At 34.7% G+C, this 17397-nt stretch overlaps 1 protein-coding gene across 1 annotated transcript; it reads right to left on the bottom strand.

Annotated features, from left to right (window-relative positions):
- Positions 1-2908: 2908 nt before the first annotated feature.
- On the bottom strand, positions 2909-13456 carry LOC133190646 (uncharacterized). Its single transcript, XM_061326338.1, has 21 exons — positions 13448-13456; positions 11702-11793; positions 11130-11272; positions 10751-10846; positions 10163-10282; positions 9805-9896; positions 9614-9686; positions 9136-9458; positions 8940-9001; positions 8562-8830; positions 8045-8443; positions 7495-7695; positions 6846-7055; positions 6542-6729; positions 6381-6442; positions 6027-6301; positions 5376-5530; positions 4637-4695; positions 4384-4529; positions 3918-4063; positions 2909-3672 (listed from the first exon to the last, which is right to left on the bottom strand). Exons 1-21 carry the CDS (start codon positions 13454-13456, stop codon positions 3472-3474), a joined length of 3321 nt encoding a protein of 1106 aa, XP_061182322.1. The 3' UTR covers positions 2909-3471.
- Positions 13457-17397: the final 3941 nt, after the last annotated feature.

Consider the following 17397-nt stretch of genomic DNA (forward strand, 5'->3'; position numbering starts at 1 on the left):
AATCTACGGCAAACGGAGTGTAGACGATTCTATGGTTATGCATTATTGTGTAATCTATTACAAAGGAAGTGTAGACGTTCCTAGGGCTATGCAATAAATGTATAATCTATTACAAAGGGAAAATAGACGTTTCTAGAACTGCATGTGCAGTATGTGCATACAGAGCAATCTAATACAGAAGGAGTGAATAGCCGCAGACGTTATTTCTAGGGCTATACACTGAGTGTATGTTCGTTTGTTTGTTTGTATTTGTTTAACGTCCCTCTCGAGAATTTTTCACTCATATGGAGACGCCACCACTTGCCGGTGGAGAGCTGCAAATTTTGTCCTATACTCGGCACTTACGGCCATTGAGCAGTGAAGGATCTTTTTCGTGCCAGCACCTACTGCGACATCGGTTTATACGGTCTCATCCGAAGGACCGGTCTCCACGTCCCACAGTGGGATTCGAACCCGCGACGTAAGAATCAACTCCTTACTCCGCGACTCTAGAGCAGACGCTCTAACCACTGCGCCACGCGGGCAAGTGAGTGTATGATCTATTACAGACGGAGTGCACGTCTAGACGTTTCTAGGATTACAAAGGGAGTTTAGACCACAGGTACTTGTGGACAGGACACCCCCCCCCGATATATGACCCCGGGCTTGTTGGAATTTTTTTTGTTGTTGTTTTTTTAACAATTTATACTTATTACACTTCCTTATCACGTATACCATACAAAAAATTGGGTTAAAACTCAAAATAACCGTTCCATACAAAAAATACCTCACTATACATCTCTCTTATTATGTATAGTGAAGTATTTTTTGTATGGAACGGTTATTTTGAGTTTAAACCCAATTTTTTGTATGGTTTGTATGATAAGGAAGTGTAATAAGTATAAATTGTAAAAAAAAAAAAAAAAATTCCAACAAGGCCGGGGTCATATATCGGGGGGGGGGGGGGTCCTGTCCACAAGTACCTGTGGTTTAGACGTTTCTAGGACTGTGCAGTAAGTATGCAGTCTACAACAGACGGATTTTAAACGTTTCTAGGGATATGCACTAAGTGCATACATGCAGTGTAATCTATTATAGTCGTGCACTTTCCAGTTGTGCAGAAAGAGTACTTGTCGATCTATTACTGACGGAGTATACAGGCCCGTAGGAAGCAATTTTAATTTTGGGGGGGGGGGGGCACAGCCATACATTTTCAGTTGAGGGGGCACTATCAACCAAAAATTGCTTGACAAGCAAAAAAAAAAAGAAAAAAAAAGGTCATTAAACTTTTTATTGAGGGGGCACAAGCATTTAGTGGCTCTGTTTTCTATAGTAATCTATATATCGGCAAAATTATTGGGGCCGTGCCCCCCCCCCCCCGGCCATGGTATAGACGTTTCTAGGGCTGTGCAGTAAGTGTGTAATCTATAACTGACGGCGTGTAGACGTTTTAGAGTTATGCATTAAGTGTATTTAATCTATTACAGACGGAGTGTAGATGTTTCTAGGGCGCTGTGTAGTATATTGTATAATCTATTACAGACGGAGTGTAGATGTTTCTAGTGCTCTTTAGTTCGTATAATAAAACTTGCATTGAGATAGGCGGAGTGTCTGTGAAGTGTACTAATGTCACGTTTAAGTTTGTAGTATACGGTAAATTATAATATTATACGACAACGCGTCACAAACAGAAGAAAGCTACTGAACTGTTGGGAAAAAAAACATACTCCAGGCATATGTATAGATAATGTTGAAGACGTTTTCAAATCATCTTCCGTATCTTAAGCAACTTATTGGAATGTGAATTTTTGCTATTAATTGTTGTTTTCCCTTTGAGTCAATCATATTAAATAATTTTCGTGCACTGAAAAAAAGATGTCTACACTCGACAAAGAGTTGAAACTTAAATGAAAGAGGTGAAGATAGCGAACAGTGATCAAACCCATAATCAGGTAACGAACACAAATGGTGAACAGAGCAGAAATACAGATCTCTGGAAATCTCCGAGGTGTGTTCAGGTGTCCAGGAGGAGTAAATATTCCCTGTCGACCAGTCACGCCTTCTGTGAGTTAGCCCTCTGTATACGGTAAACGGAATAATTCGAAGTCAAAATGGTATAAAAGAATGACATGACAATTGGCAGGAAACGTGTCATTCAAAATATAACCCAATTGTGGGATGTTTTTGTAGTCATTATAACCACCACAGAATTTGTAAACCAATGCCATTTCTGCGGCTGGGGTGAATTGGGAGCACTAAGCAAAATCGGAAGTTATTCAAAAACGTAGACTGGGTGCAAAGAAAAAATCCAAGCTCCCTTAAGATAAAGAAATCAAAACATAAATTAAAATTATTCACGTTTTTTCCATGAATTCTATGAATATGTAACTTAGAAAATTTGATGGAATACAAAAACTAAACAAATCCGCAGTTAAACGTTTCCCCCATGAAACTCATCTTTGTGATTTGCAAAACATATTGTTGACTTAACATAAGTAAGACTTATATAAATACTGGATGTAGTTGAGGGTAACAGTGAAAATATTTAATTTTCACTCCAAGAAAAACATTGCCAATCGAGGCGCAACCAAGGTTGACAATGGTTTATGAGGGGAGAAAAAAAATTTCAATGTTACCCCCAACTTCATGCAGTATATACCATGTATACTGAATGTTTTACACAAATCAAATAAAGGTGAAGCGAGCGCGCATAAATTCCGCGCAGTCACATCACCCGTTGTCAAGCAATGGTGACTGTTCTTAAGTTCTATCAAGCTGGAGGGCGTGGTTTCATCATTCAGAGGATAACATTGTTTCAGTTTAACAAATGTTTATAACAAATCAATTTCAAGTAATTTACATAAGTATAACACAGTATATTTACATGACTATATCATGTATATATATCAAAAATTGTCGAAAGAACAGATTAAAGTTGAATATATTTAATATCAAAATAAAATTGAAAAATACATAATAAGAAACATGAAATGCAAGGAAATAGAACTCTATTAAGAGTTACACTCACAGAAAAGAGGAGGCCACTCTTTTCATTTCTTTAAAATAGTGACTTGTCCAGCAAGTCATGACAGATAATGTCAAGGACCATTACATCTTAGAAAATAAAGTTCAATATAAATATCATATACACATATATATCATATACACATATACATAAGAGACATTAGAATATGTATGATGAAAGAACATTACAAATACTCTGTTATATTGATATATTATGCTGTTGAATACCGATATATTGTCATAAAATCCCCAAAGCTAACAAATAATCTAACAAAAAATAACTACTATGGCACACACAGTATTCAGTTACTAATAAGTTATAAAAGCACATGTATGCGTATTGAAAACAAATTCACTATGTCTTATGCAGTTTAATCATAGCGCTCTTTGATTATTTCATATCTGGGAGTATACTTCTCAGCAAAGTAAGCATAGTGTGAATGACATTGCCTTGATCTGCGTAGATGACTATGCCACATAAGGTCTGATGAAAGAACCAGTTTCTTTTCGTTGATCAGGGTTTGTACTGAATTCCTTTGTTTTACCGCCTTCTTCACCGTATCCATTGGTGTAGGAAGGATTATCAAACTGTTGTTGTCGTGACCATTCGTCATATGATAACGATGGTGCATTGCCTTGATTCTTGGGGATTATTTGTGTATAATCATTCTGTAATATAGAAACACATTGGATGTAACATTGAAGAAAAAAACTCCACATCCTTCAGAAGTACATTTTTATGAATAAAGGTTTCAAATTTTTCTTCTCAGTCTACCACGATCGATCCTCCAAAGAAACCAGGATGTGTAATGTACTATGTCAATGCATAATAACTTTACAGTCTATGTTTGAGTCCTAGTGCTAAACCCAAACCCCATTGTTACTAAGGTTATATTTGAATGACCTTGACCTACTTCTTTCTGTTTCTGGTGACGAACTCTGATACAGTTACAAGTGCCAAGACAAAGTATCAAGAAAACGCCGGCGGCGGAGATGGCGATGATGATGATTAAAGGAACCGGAAGTGTCTTCTCTTCTTCTTCCACAGGCTTTGGTTGGACTAAATAGGAGTATTCAAGTAAAACTTAAGGTTCTTTCAGCAAGAACAGCTGAAGAAAGGACATTGCTATACAATGATTAGTTTTGCAATGTTTTCTCAATTTTGCTAATAAATAAAAAAAAGATAGGAACATCTACTTTGAAAATAGCCTGTACAAAGCTTAGCAAGAGTATATATACTTATAATTATCGATTTATGCAAACAAATTCAGGTAGTAAGCAATCGACATGATTTGCAAATTTAATAGTTCCATGATCCAAGCAAACTACACAGTCATCAAAGAGAAAAATATCGTGAATAAAATTCTTTAACATGATTACCCAATTTCACGCTATCTTTATCCAGTGTGAAATCACCCAGCTGACTCTGGGCTTTCAGCCTCTCTGTCAAATCAGTCGCCCCACGTGATGCGGTCACCTGATCTCCCGCCATGATGATATCATACTCCACTATCACACTACCGGGCCTGTAACATAATGCATGAGAAACATCTCAGTTTTCAGATATTTAATTTATTATACTGTATTTATGGTTTATGATATTGCATAAATTTGAAAGTACGATATTTCTTACCTGAATTTTAGAATCTTTACGTCCAAAAATCCTGTTATATTGCTGAACAGAGTGACCAGCTGAAACAGACACGTCATTTACATGTAAGTGTAATTCATATATTTACATCTATTCTATATTTCCTCTATATATGTGTGCCGTATTTCTTTACAAAACCACGACCCGCTTCATACCAACTCAAACACAATTGATCAAGTGTTCTTCAATGATAGTCACCTGACAAGCAACATTTCACAACGAACACGGGTTTCAATAATTACATTTATTTAATGACAAGAAATTGCTATTGTCGGGTTTCACTGATGTGAAATTGTAAGTTGTAATTGAATAATGCACAAACGTAAAAATTTTAGCCATACGTGTTTTGGTATCTATATGCGGTATCAAAAACAGACCCGCTCTTCTTTCTCAACTATCTTTGGACTTCGAATGCCAAGAAAGACGATGAATTATATGTAGTAATTGACAGTAGATCTAAAGGATTAGGGTTCGTTTTCAAAAGAACATCCCTCTTAATTATAATTCTGTGGCTCTACTGTTTGGTCTGCTTATCTTAGAGGATTGAAGAGTAAGATACTAGTACTCATAGCATTTAAACAATGAAGTGTGTTATTATTTACATGACGAGTAATGTAAGGGTTTCTACTTTCTAGAATTGTGGGAAAATTAAATTATGCTCATAAACATAAGCAGCATGATTTTTCTAATAAAATACGTATTTTAGTATATTATAGCATACAGCTGTATGTAGTTTTCCCACTAGTGCTGTGTACTCTGGACTCGTCATGTCCGCCAGCCTAGCATTCCATGCCGTGTTGGTTATTCTGAATTCAGCTCGAACCTCCGTCCGCTGAACAGGTGCTTCTGTGGTGGTTGTCGAACTGGTCTCTGTTACTAAAGATATTCTCAAGTTCATTTCGCTGTTTGAGCTTCTACACTAATATCAACTAACAGTTTTTTATGCCAAGCGGTTTTAAAACATTTAATTTGGTCAACTGTTAGTTATACGTGGTTTTGAAAAAAAAAATTAAAATCCAAGGCCTATTTTCCCATTTTTATCATACTTCCTTTGAAAGACCCACGTGCTATATTTGAACATCTTTGCATTCCCTTTATGATAATACTTATATGCTAAGATAAAGTGAAAGTAGCCAAAATGGCTCCATAAGAAAAACTACCCAGATGAAGCAGTAATCCATTTGTCTATAGTAATTGCTAGTATTTGTGCTTCTTGAGTCTCAATTAACTAATTCATTTGTAATTATTAATTAACTGAGACTCAGGATCAGATGAGCTTTATGGTCATGCACCTCCTGTTAAACAGAATATCTACATGTGAAAGTTCACACCTATCCTACATCATAAATATATGTCTAAAACATCCACAAACCCTCAGTACACGGGGTATTGTCCGGAATACAGATCTTTTTGTTGGATATGATGGGGGTGTTGTCATGGTATGTAATTCCATTGCTACTGGTGTAGGTTCCTCCTTTCGCAAAGATGAAATAGGCACAGTTGTATGACAGAGAGAAATCGTTTGCATCATTTGTCGCCAAAGGTCTACTAAAATTCAAGGTCGTGATGGAATCTTCTCTAGCGCTCGATATCAATGTAACATCTTGTTGAGTATCTAGTGGTGGTTCAGAGTAACCACTGGCTTTTCTGGAAATAGAAAGTTAGATGTTTCATTATAAAGTTACAGGAACAGAATCATGAATGCTTTGGATCATTTTTGTCTTACCTGTCCTGAATAACGGTATCACCGTTTTCTCTTCTCCATCCCACAATTACGTCAGCTCCGCCCTATGAAAAAGATACATCTAATGCAAACAAAAATCCACAAGGGACACACTAACTTAAAAATTCATATTCTTTGTCTTTTAAAGATACTGAATGGCTTACCATAGCCTGCTTGTCGTTGAACCCTATTCCAACCCATTGGTTCCTTTCTAGGTAGGCTTTTAATGTAAATGTAATCCGGTCAGTGTCATATGTCCACCTGACCAAGAAGCAATTGACGTCACTATTCCCTAAACATCTTCCCCATTGATTTTTACACTCTGAAGGAGGCTGGGTATTTTCTCTGTTGCCTGCAACCAAAATTTGTAAATTTTAATTTAACTTGCAAATTAATATAGTGTAGGGCAGATGGTGAAAATTACCAGTATTCAAGACCGAGTGGTTGTTGTATGAGCTAAAACTTCACCGTCAAAAAAGTTCATGGTCCTTGTTCCCCTGTGATCAGCATGCCCATGGTATCTTAGTTCATCCTGTTTGTAGAAGTTAGGGTCTGATGCTGTAGAAACAACATCTATCCCTGTTTTAGGAATATGAATGTAATTCCCCTTGTCTTGTCCTTGTGCCCAGATCACACTCATAAAGTTATCGCTTATGTTATAATCAGTCCTCTCATAGGCTGAAATAAAGCCCAGATCACACTCATAAAGTTATCGCTTATGTTATAATCAGTCCTCTCACTGGCTGAAATGAAGCACAGATACGATTGTATCGTAAAGTAGTATGTTTGTAACAAATAAAAGTCACTTTTAGGCCTATCACATTTTGTTTATTGACATGCTTAACTACATTGTCACTGCACAGAAGTAGGAGGTATGCGGGCAGATCAAAGATCTAAGTACTAGTACTAGACTGATTGATAGCACTTACCACTTACCACTGACATTGTTAATGTAGTTATTAATCACTGTTAATGTGATTAACTGATTATTAATCACTATACCAGGAGTACTACCTAATAAATATTTCATGGCCTTATTTTCTATAGCAGACTAAATATTCCTCTTATTTTCACTTCTTTGAAGCAGAAAATTTGAAGAACTATATTCAATAGATACCTCTAAGTTTCCTCCGGAAAATAATGTAGGTATACCCAGAACGCTCAAACCCACTGGCAGCCGTCAAGCTTTCTGTACCTCCGTAAAATTCATCTCTCTGTGGGGTGGACCTCCCTCGTGTGTAATAGTCCCCAATCCAACTTCTCATACCTCGGGCAGCACCAATAACCATATCAGTGCAGTCCATTGGATGAGGTACATCTGTAAATTCATACAAAATAATGCATTTTTTTCCCAACTCATGTCAAATTGTCAGTACCGATATTTTCTTGTACAGTTTTACAAAATTTATTATTTAGCTTTAATTTCATGATTTTGATTGTTAAGAGGGCTGGGTGGTTGTGGCCATTTTCAGACTATATTTATCTCCTTTAGAAGAAGAGCTCCATATAAAGACATACAAAAATGATCAAATTTTAAAACTAAAATGAATGAAATTTTTCTTTGCCATGTGATAGTTGACAGATTAAGATATCATATCTAAAAAAAACAAGTTATATCTGCTGGTTAATTTGTTGACCCCTCAGCCTCCTTAAATAACTGCACTTACTTCCAGTTGTGTCACTACTGCCAGCAAAGACTCCTCTTCCACAGTTTCCAGATGGCTCTGGTTCAGCAGTATTTTCTGGTTCAGCTGTTGCTTCTGGTTCAACAGTTGCCTCTGGTTCAGCAGTGGACTCAGGTTCTGATGTTGACTCAGGTTCGGCTGACGATTCAGGTTCAGCTGTTGACTCGGGTTTAGCTGTTGACCCGGGTTCGGCAGTCGATTCAGGTTCGGCAGAAGACTCAGGTTCAGCTGTTGACTCAGGTTCAGCTGTTGACTCGGGCTCAGCAGTTGATTCAGGTTCAACTGTTGATTCGGGTTCAGCAGTTGTTTCAGGTTCAGCTGTTGATTCGGGTTCAGCAGATGACTGTGGTTCGGCTGTTGTCTCTGGTTTTGGTTTAGAGTCTTAATGATATTATAAAATTACGTGTTTAATATTCTAGAATACAAGTAGAATATAGAATCTTATAAGGGCTTGTCAAAATTCTGAAAGCAAAAGAATTCATAAACTCAAACAACATACCACAGCTTTTCAGACAAATCTTTTTAGTTGATACCACTTTATCTCGATGGCGGGAAGCTTTCCCTGTACTAGAGTTATAGGATCCTCCCCACGCCATAATGTAGTGCCAGCAGTTCCCATCAGATAGGGAGTAGTCTGCACTGTCTCCAGTGACCAATTTCCGAGTAAACGTGATCGAGGTCTTCTCGCTCACCCGACTCCCGGAAACATTGTACACATTCTGGGTTGCATCTATGTCTGGCTCTGTATAATACGAGCCCCTTGCAAACCTATGATGAATATAGCGTAAAATTTCAATGACAAAGTGTTAAGTGGTACATATTTCCAATAAAGTCATAAAGTTGAATCACTAATTGCTGAATTTTAGGATTTGATAACCTGTCTGTAAGGACCACTTTACTTGATGAATCCACCCAGCCTAGATACACATCTGTGTTCTCCTATAATTAAAAAAAATGAAGTTGACACGGCAAAATACCAATAAATAAGATGATTTATAACACTCTTTGGACTTGTCCATGTGTTATTTTTTTTTTAAAAGGAAGACACGTCTTGTTAGAAATAGTGGATTTACCATTTTCTGATCACCTGAAAACCCGACAGCAAGCCATTCAGTGTCACGAACATCTGCAGTCATTGTAAACGTGATATCATCTGTAGCAGGATTCTGGATCCATGTGAGTTCATATGGGCAGCTGGCTTGGTCACATGATTTATGACTTCCTTGACAGGAAGTTGGTTCTGGTGTTACTTCTGGTTCAGGCTTAGTTTTTGGTTCTGGTTCTGATGTCACTTCCGGTTCTGACGTTACTTCCGGCTCCGCTGTACTGTTAGAATCTGTCGCTCCAGGAGTGTAGCCAGGAAGATACGGGAAGTGTTGACACCCTGATCTGAAATCTATGATTTATCCAACTCAGTGTCATGTCTTTCCCCTAGATTCTCCATGTTTTCCATAAAAGTTAAATCAAGGTTAAAAATTAATACTAATAATCAACAGAGAAAGGGAATGAAAACGGCATCCGTTGCTGTAAACTCTGTGAATTATAACTTACTTGTTGGTTTCCATCCGATTCCTACCCACGTGTCAGTTTTCACCTTCAAGACAACTTCTATTTCTTCCTCTTGCTTAAAACGTAAGGAAAATAAATTAGGAGGTATTAATGATTTATTTTTTATTTACTGATAAGTATTAGTATGCGTTTTAAAGGCATAATTATATTGTTGGGTTTTTTTCTTTGCTTACATGTAGAATTCTGTGTAGGAGTTGGAACCTAGAGGAAAGATCAGTATATGTGTATTTACTCATGTCCAGATTGAAAGATTTGATTGAAGATTCTGAAAATAGAAAAAGAACGGCTTTTAGGCTAAAGGTTTTTTTTGTTTCAATGTTATACTTGATTTTTTCCGTATATTCAGAGCCTTAGAATTATTTCAAAACTGTTTTAATTTTCAGAATGATTCATTGAATGCAAATTTCAAAATACAAGTACGAAATGTAAGAAGAATATTAATTGCAAACATTGTGCAATGATATATTATAGTTTCCAAAGTATTCTTTTTTTATCGTGTAATGTTCGATTAGTTTTTCGGGTTTTTATTACCTCTTTCACAATTTTTGCCAAAGTACCCAATGTCACAGAAGCAGTACTTTTTCTGATAAAAGTCCTCAGAAGTCGAGCACTCTCCGTGTCCAGAGCAATCTGCGTCCGTTTCACAATCATCTACAGAGAGAGAGAGAGAGAGAGATAAAGCGAGTTCTATGATATTAGTCCTCTTGGCTGTATATAGAAAACATCTCTTCATGTTGCATGCCAAATATGCCTTAAAGATAAAGTTTTGGAATGTATCCTTCTATAAAAAACACAGTTTTGATCTTTGATTTAGCAAGTATTGGCACTGAAGGTTTCGGCTTCACCCCACCCCCTTTCCCCGGATATAAAATTATGACTTTCGGACAACTAATATATTTCATTCTTAAAATTTACTTTAAAAATAAAAAGCGCAATTAAGGCTTGATGCTTTAAAGCATACATATTTAAAGAGATTTTGATGATTATATAATCTCTAAGGGGATTAAGACAAAAACACATTTCATAGTAAAAAAATATAACAAATTTTTATGCGAACAAGTTATTTATTTTATCCTGCACGTTGAGAACAATTAATTTTATTCACAGAGAGGTTTCTACCTTTGTACTGGCACTTTGGTCCTCGGTAGGGTTTTTTACATACACATTCTTCATTTTCCAGTGGAAAACCATTACACAGGTCACTTCCTGGGGCAGCTGTATTAATTAAAAATAGAAAAAAAATCAAAGTAAATGGTCTTTGAAATTCTAGATTCTATGAACGCCAGGATAAAACGTTTAACCACTGACTTAAAGAAAATGCAATTTGGATCCTAAATTGGGATTTGTTTTCGATTTTTGTTTTGTTCTGTTTGTTTGTTTGGGGTTCTGTGTGTGTGTGTTTTGTTTTTTGCTTTTCTGATTTGTTTTGGTTTGGCTTTTTTGTTGTTGTTTGTTTCAAGTAGTTATGGGTGAAAAAAAAGTCTGACAGGTGTATTACTCTGAACGATATTGACGTCTGCGCAGGACCAGAATATATACTGGCCACAATTTCCCGCACTCCATTCTCCCGCCTGTCTGAGCAGCTGTATTGAACAGTTTCTACACTCATCCAATGGTAACGTCACTTCATGGTACCGCCGCCTAAAACGTTTTTTAAAAATTAGAGTGAACTGATTTTAAGAGCCAGGGCTTAATTGACCCTTTTTGGTGAAGGGTCCCTATACCCCTTTAATCTGGATATTAAACATGTTTAAATTGAAAAAAAAAGAGGCAAAGAAGATGGGCTAACAAGGCGAGCAAAGTGCCTATGGTGCGTCAAATAGTGAAAAAATAAATCAAATAACTAAACCTCTAAATGTACTTGTATCTAAATGAAGTGTATATATATATATATATATATATATATATATATATATATATATATATATATATATATATATATATATATATATATATATATGTAGATATAAAACAATAATCCTTCCAAGTATATTTAGTTTCGAAAGGTTGTTCTTAAATTAAATACTAAAAACAAAGATCAATTTAAACGACGAAGTGTTCGTTACGTACGTAGGGTCAGAAGATCCGATAAAATCGTCTCCGACAGTCAGATTATAGATCGGTTCCTCGGCGTCGCTCAACAGATTCAGTTGATAACCTCCCTATATAATAGTAAACATACATCTTCATTATAATAGTTTAAAATCATACTAGAAAAATGTATTCTTTATGATTCATTCAAAATTTGCATTTTCCTGTAAATTTTAATTTTTAAGGTTCATAACCCTTGTGTTCACTCATATAAAATGTTGCTTTAACATATGTTGCGTTATGATTTTCAGAAAGGTATTTTTTACATGTTATAAGTAAAATGCAAATAATTTTAGCAAAATTGGTTAAAAAGACATTTCAACTTGACAACTTTATAAAGAAATAATAGACATTTATCGTATTTAGAGTTATCTCTCTTATCAGAATAGCAATGAACGTTAAACCTCGGACCTAACGAGAAAAAAGGGATCAAATTCTAAAAAAAAAGTAAATAAAAATACAGTGTGGCCACAGCTTGAAATTTTTTTTAATTCATTTCTATCTATCTAACTACAGTTTTATCTCAATGGAGTGACGGTATGTCTAAGACTGATTTTATAAATAATAAAAATTGGAATGAATTGAAAAAAAAAATATTCTAGAGCAACAGATGTCACAGATATTAATCGGGAAGCGACATTAAGAACCCTCTCTCCACTGCACACTAAAGAGTTCTGTTTTTGTAGTATTGTATGCAGTTAGAGTAATCTGTCCTTAGAAAAAAGTAAAATAAATTGAAATCTAAAACATATTACCCAATTTGTAATCAACTCAAAAAATTCTTAATATTTTAACAGCCCAACAGATATTAATTGAACACTTCAGTAGCATGCATTTTCCCCACCACTTGTGGAAACAACAGTGATTTCTGTTCATCAGTAATTAGTTGTCTTTGAACATTTTTCCTGGGGGTAAATGCCAGATGATATTCTCAATGCTCAAAAAACATTTTGTTTTAGTGTACAGAGGGTCCGTAATTTGAATTTTACAATAAATTTTCGATATAGATTACGGTTATTGTTAAGAGAGTAGTTAGAGATGTCTAGTGCTCAGGGTATAATATCAGTTAGTGGAATTTAAATGAGGGTAATTTTAATGCTTTTATATGCCTTTTCTAAAGACCATACATAGGTCTTAATACTCTATAGGAATCATTTTTAAAAGTGTTTCAGGAAAAAAAAGACAGAGAAAATGAAAGGACGCGGAGAAGATAACTTCAGTAAAACACTGAATTTAATTTAGTAGATGAAGTAACAATTTTATCAGATTTTTAAATTTCATATAATTGTATTTTTTCTAACATGATGATATGGTTCGTATATTTCAACTGAGAAAAATACCAGGCATAAAAGTACACTAGAAAAATACCAAGCATATCAGTACATTTTGATTTTTTTTTTTTAGCAAGACTATACTGATTCTGGTAATGGCAAAATAAAAATCTTTATTCTAATGGCAAAACAAAAACAAAGTTGATTATAAAATGTAGCTTGTTAAGGTCGTTACATCTAGCCATATACTAGTATACGAAAGACAAAGCGATGAGTGAGCGAGAAGACAACGCCTTTACTTCAACTAAGACAAATACTTCCAGGTATAAATAGGATTAGAAATCAGTTTCATGAGATAGAACATCGTGATCGTATACGTAGTTAACAAGTTTCACCTACTCGTGTATTACATGAGATCCAATTTTGAGAAATCAATTTTGAACAAAGATTATACATGTACCATATTTCGGACCAGACCACTTTAATCTTTATCCGAGAAATGGTAATCAATTGTTGTCTATTGCAATATAATGCATGAATGTTAGTTCCAGTTTTAATTAAATAACGTTTACAATCGGATAATGATTTAATAAATTTTACCTCGCTTAATGATAATTTCACAATACAACAATGAAAGAACTTACTAAAGCCTAGCTGTTTTATGATATGGTATAGTACAAAGTTCGCTTTGTATGAAGGTACATATACATGTTTCAAAGGGGGGGGGGCACGTTTAATTCTTTTCTCCATCTTCTTTTCATGATAGAGACTTACTCTGTGAGGATAAGCAGTGTCCCAGGTAATGTTGATCTTAGACCCAGTGATAAGTGATGTAGTAGGACCAAATCCTGCATAAAAGTAAAGAAATAAAATTAATTTGCACGCTCTCTCTCTCTCGATCTCGAGAGAGAGAGAGAGAAAGAGAGGTAACAATTTACTATTTCCCCAAGTGGATTTTTCCTTTTATGATTGATTGGCATTTATGATGTCAAAGAAGAAATAATGGGTTTATTGAAAGGTTGTCATGTAACCAATTGTTAATACAGCTTTACAGCTAATAGGACGGGTTTTGTTAACATGCTTTTGTCCCTATTTTAGCCTGTGGTAGTTTTTCTTTCTTTTGAAAGTATTATCAATCAATAAGATGCAATAGAAAATTGTGTCAATTGCTTTAGAAACACGTATATGTATATGCATTATGGTAAACTGTAGACTAATAATGTCAATTGTTTTGTTTAAATATCCCTTTAATTTCAGCATGTAATGTTCATTGAGGTCATAAGAACTTCGAATGAAACTTGAAATCCATTCATCTTTAAGTGAAATACAATAGCAAAGAATTCTCTTGTAATGGATATTTAAAATCAAAATAAAAATAGCATAAAAATTTATTGAATTGATCATTGAAGGTATTGGTATTTTCGATCCGATTTAGCATGCAGTCATTATTTTTCGGTAACTGTTGTATATTCAAATCCTAAAGAAAATTGCATTAGGACATTTTAAGGTTTTCAACAGAGGAAAATTCGTATCCTCACATTTGTAAACCATAATTTAAGACAGATAAATGCTCTAATTCACACTGGCGGCATGCAGGCATGTACAGTATTGATTGATTGTAATTCTAACGACTGCCTGGCCATGTACATGTAGTGTTGTGAAAATGCAACTTAAAAATGAATTATGTACTACCAAAGATCTCAAAGTATGAAATGCAGATAATCGAAGCAATTATTTTTTAGGAAAGATTAAGAAAGACACACCTTTCGGAATTCCGCAAGGGCCTGTTGTTCTCAGATTATCCAAGAAATCTAGTGCATATTTCCTAGCGGGTGGAAAACTCAGCGCAACATGAGCATAGGTGTCATGCACAAAGTTGCACGCAAGGAAAAACGAAGTCCAGCTTGTCCAAACGTACATCGTATCTTCTAGTTTTTTTTTTTCCTTCGGTTGAACAGGACAAGTGTTGTGTGGATTAAAGTCGCAGCGGGGAATTTAAACCCTCTACGCTCTTACGGCTTGGATTTGTTTGTCCGCATTCTTAGGATCTATTGAATGGAATTAAATGTTTTTTGTGAAGAAATAAGTCAAGCGTATCACGAAATCACTGACGTATGACTCGAACTTTAATTCAAGTCCGGTACACATGTACTAAAAACATGAGAATTTATATTTTGCTGATCATATACACATGTCCTGGTATGTATCGAAGAGAAAATCGTGATCATATATTTAAATGTAACTTCTCTAAGGGCAAAAAATATTGCACAATGTTATAAATCATTTAAATTCCCACTTTGTTATATTTTACATGAAATTACAATGATAATTTTTTTAATGTCAATTCTGAGTTATTGATTAGATGTACTTCATATCACGCACAAAGCCTTGTTATCGCTAAGTCTTCAAAATAAAAAAAATCTAGTATTCCTATTTAAAATGCTTTAATTTATATTTTGATCTTACATCAAGGGCTGCTTTATCAAAAATTAACGCATATTCTTAATGTATATGCGTCTGTTGATACAGGACCCCCCCCCCCCCCCCCGCTTTCTCCAGCATTAGTACTAATCTTCTGAAGACAAAGAAAATGGGGACATGTAATTAAGATTAGATATGTGATTTATTATACGTGTATTTCAATTACTTTAAATAATTGAAATAAATTAATTGTTAATACTTAAAACAAAAAGTTAAAGTAAGTAATTAAATAAATATTTTATTATAGTGACATGATTATATAGAAAATACGATGTAATTTCAATGGAATTTGATATACATTTCACCCGACCCATTGGACCTACATGTCACTTTAGCATACTTTATATATTTCCAAAAAAGAAAAAAAAAGGAAAAGGAAAAAAAAGATAAACAAGATAAAATTATTTATACTTGTATATTGTATTAAATTTTTTTTTTTTGCATTACTTAATAGAATAAATTAATTTAGAAATTTTGCAGTTTGTCTTTGAGAATTTTTCTTTAAAGTGTTGAAATTTTATGTAGCACTTTTAAAATCCAATTTAATGTGTTAAATGATAGGTTAACGCTACGACTTGCTGATCGTTCACCTGCAAAAATTTACAAGGGTTTATTTTTAAAACAGTAACGTGACTTGATAATAAAAGGTGCACATTTTAGGACACGGCGTAAAAAAGAGACTCTATACGTATTTAAATTATTATGTCATACCGTGACTTAGATAGCAATTTTCCTTTTAAATGTAATCCTATGGTTCATATTTTAGAACAAATGTAAACAATTGTAAAGAGAAGGAGAAAATCAATTTCATGAATTTATTTAATGTTTTATTCAGAAAATGAGAAGATGATGAACAGCAGGTTAATAACCTATATTATATGACTCTCTCTCTCTAAAAAAAAATCCATTTTCAAGCAAATGTGTGCATGTTTTTTAAGTATATATAAATAAAAGAAATCTAAGCAATATGAACAGATTCAATTTAATTATTTTAGGTATTTTATAAAAATTCCCATCAAATCAACTTCGTTTCTTTTCCTGATAATCTTTCAAACTAAACATTTAATCAATATAAATCTACGATAGCCGCATCGTCTCAAGCCACGGTCTTGGGTCCGCATATAGCTCTCTCCTACCCAGAATGGGAGAGGATGGTACATTTTGGCTGTGTGGTTTGCGATAGGCGAGGACTCTGAGATAAAGCAATATACCCGAAAGTTTCTTCTAATAACAATGAAAAGAACTTTAGAAGTACAAGACTGGCACGCAGTATTGTTTTGAAAGGATGGAGACAGAAAGTAGACAACTTTGATAAACCCCCCTCCCAAAAAAAAAACAACGTGGGGGAGAGGTAATTTTAAAATTGTTCTTTTTCATGTTAAATTAACGGTAAAAGAATTTCGGAAAAAAGGAGCAACCCATTCCCCGATACTATACGTGCCTGCGAGAAAGGTTCTCACAATAACAAGATAATTAAGCGTTGAATCATTATTTTTTGAAAGATATGGTCTCATAACTGCAACGGTGTGTGCATACAAATTGAGTAACGCGCGTTAGCGCGTTATGAAAATTTGTTTGCACACACCGTTGCAGTTATGAGACCATATCTTTCAAAAAATAATGATTTAATGCTTATATTTACATTTTTTAACTCCTTGTCTTGACTGCAAATGTGATTTATATTTCAAAATCCCTGTATTATCCTTCGGGTAAGTTATAATTAATGGAAGAGCCGTTGCAACAGCTTCTGTTCAATGTGAGAGCGAATTTTGATTTTCGTTTATGACGTTGCACTTCCAGGGCGTTCAACGTTTGTGACGTCAAAATAAAAAGCATAGTACTTTAACCTTTTGACCCCCTGTCCGTGTTATGGTGTTTTGAATGCCGTAGTTTTCCTCACACTTTATAAGCAAAATACATGTT

This window comes from Saccostrea echinata, unplaced genomic scaffold (assembly GCF_033153115.1).
Source record: "Saccostrea echinata isolate AGI-Se365-2 ecotype Australia unplaced genomic scaffold, CSIRO_AGI_Sech_v1 ptg000022l, whole genome shotgun sequence".
Classification (NCBI taxonomy): domain Eukaryota; kingdom Metazoa; phylum Mollusca; class Bivalvia; order Ostreida; family Ostreidae; genus Saccostrea; species Saccostrea echinata.

Coding starts and splice junctions, on each gene's coding strand:
- LOC133190646 (XM_061326338.1), bottom strand. Junction 6,730..6,845: donor GACCATGAACTTTTTTGACG/GTGAAGTTTTAG, acceptor TTTTGGTTGCAG/GCAACAGAGAAAATACCCAG. Junction 6,443..6,541: donor TCAACGACAAGCAGGCTATG/GTAAGCCATTCA, acceptor TCTTTTTCATAG/GGCGGAGCTGACGTAATTGT.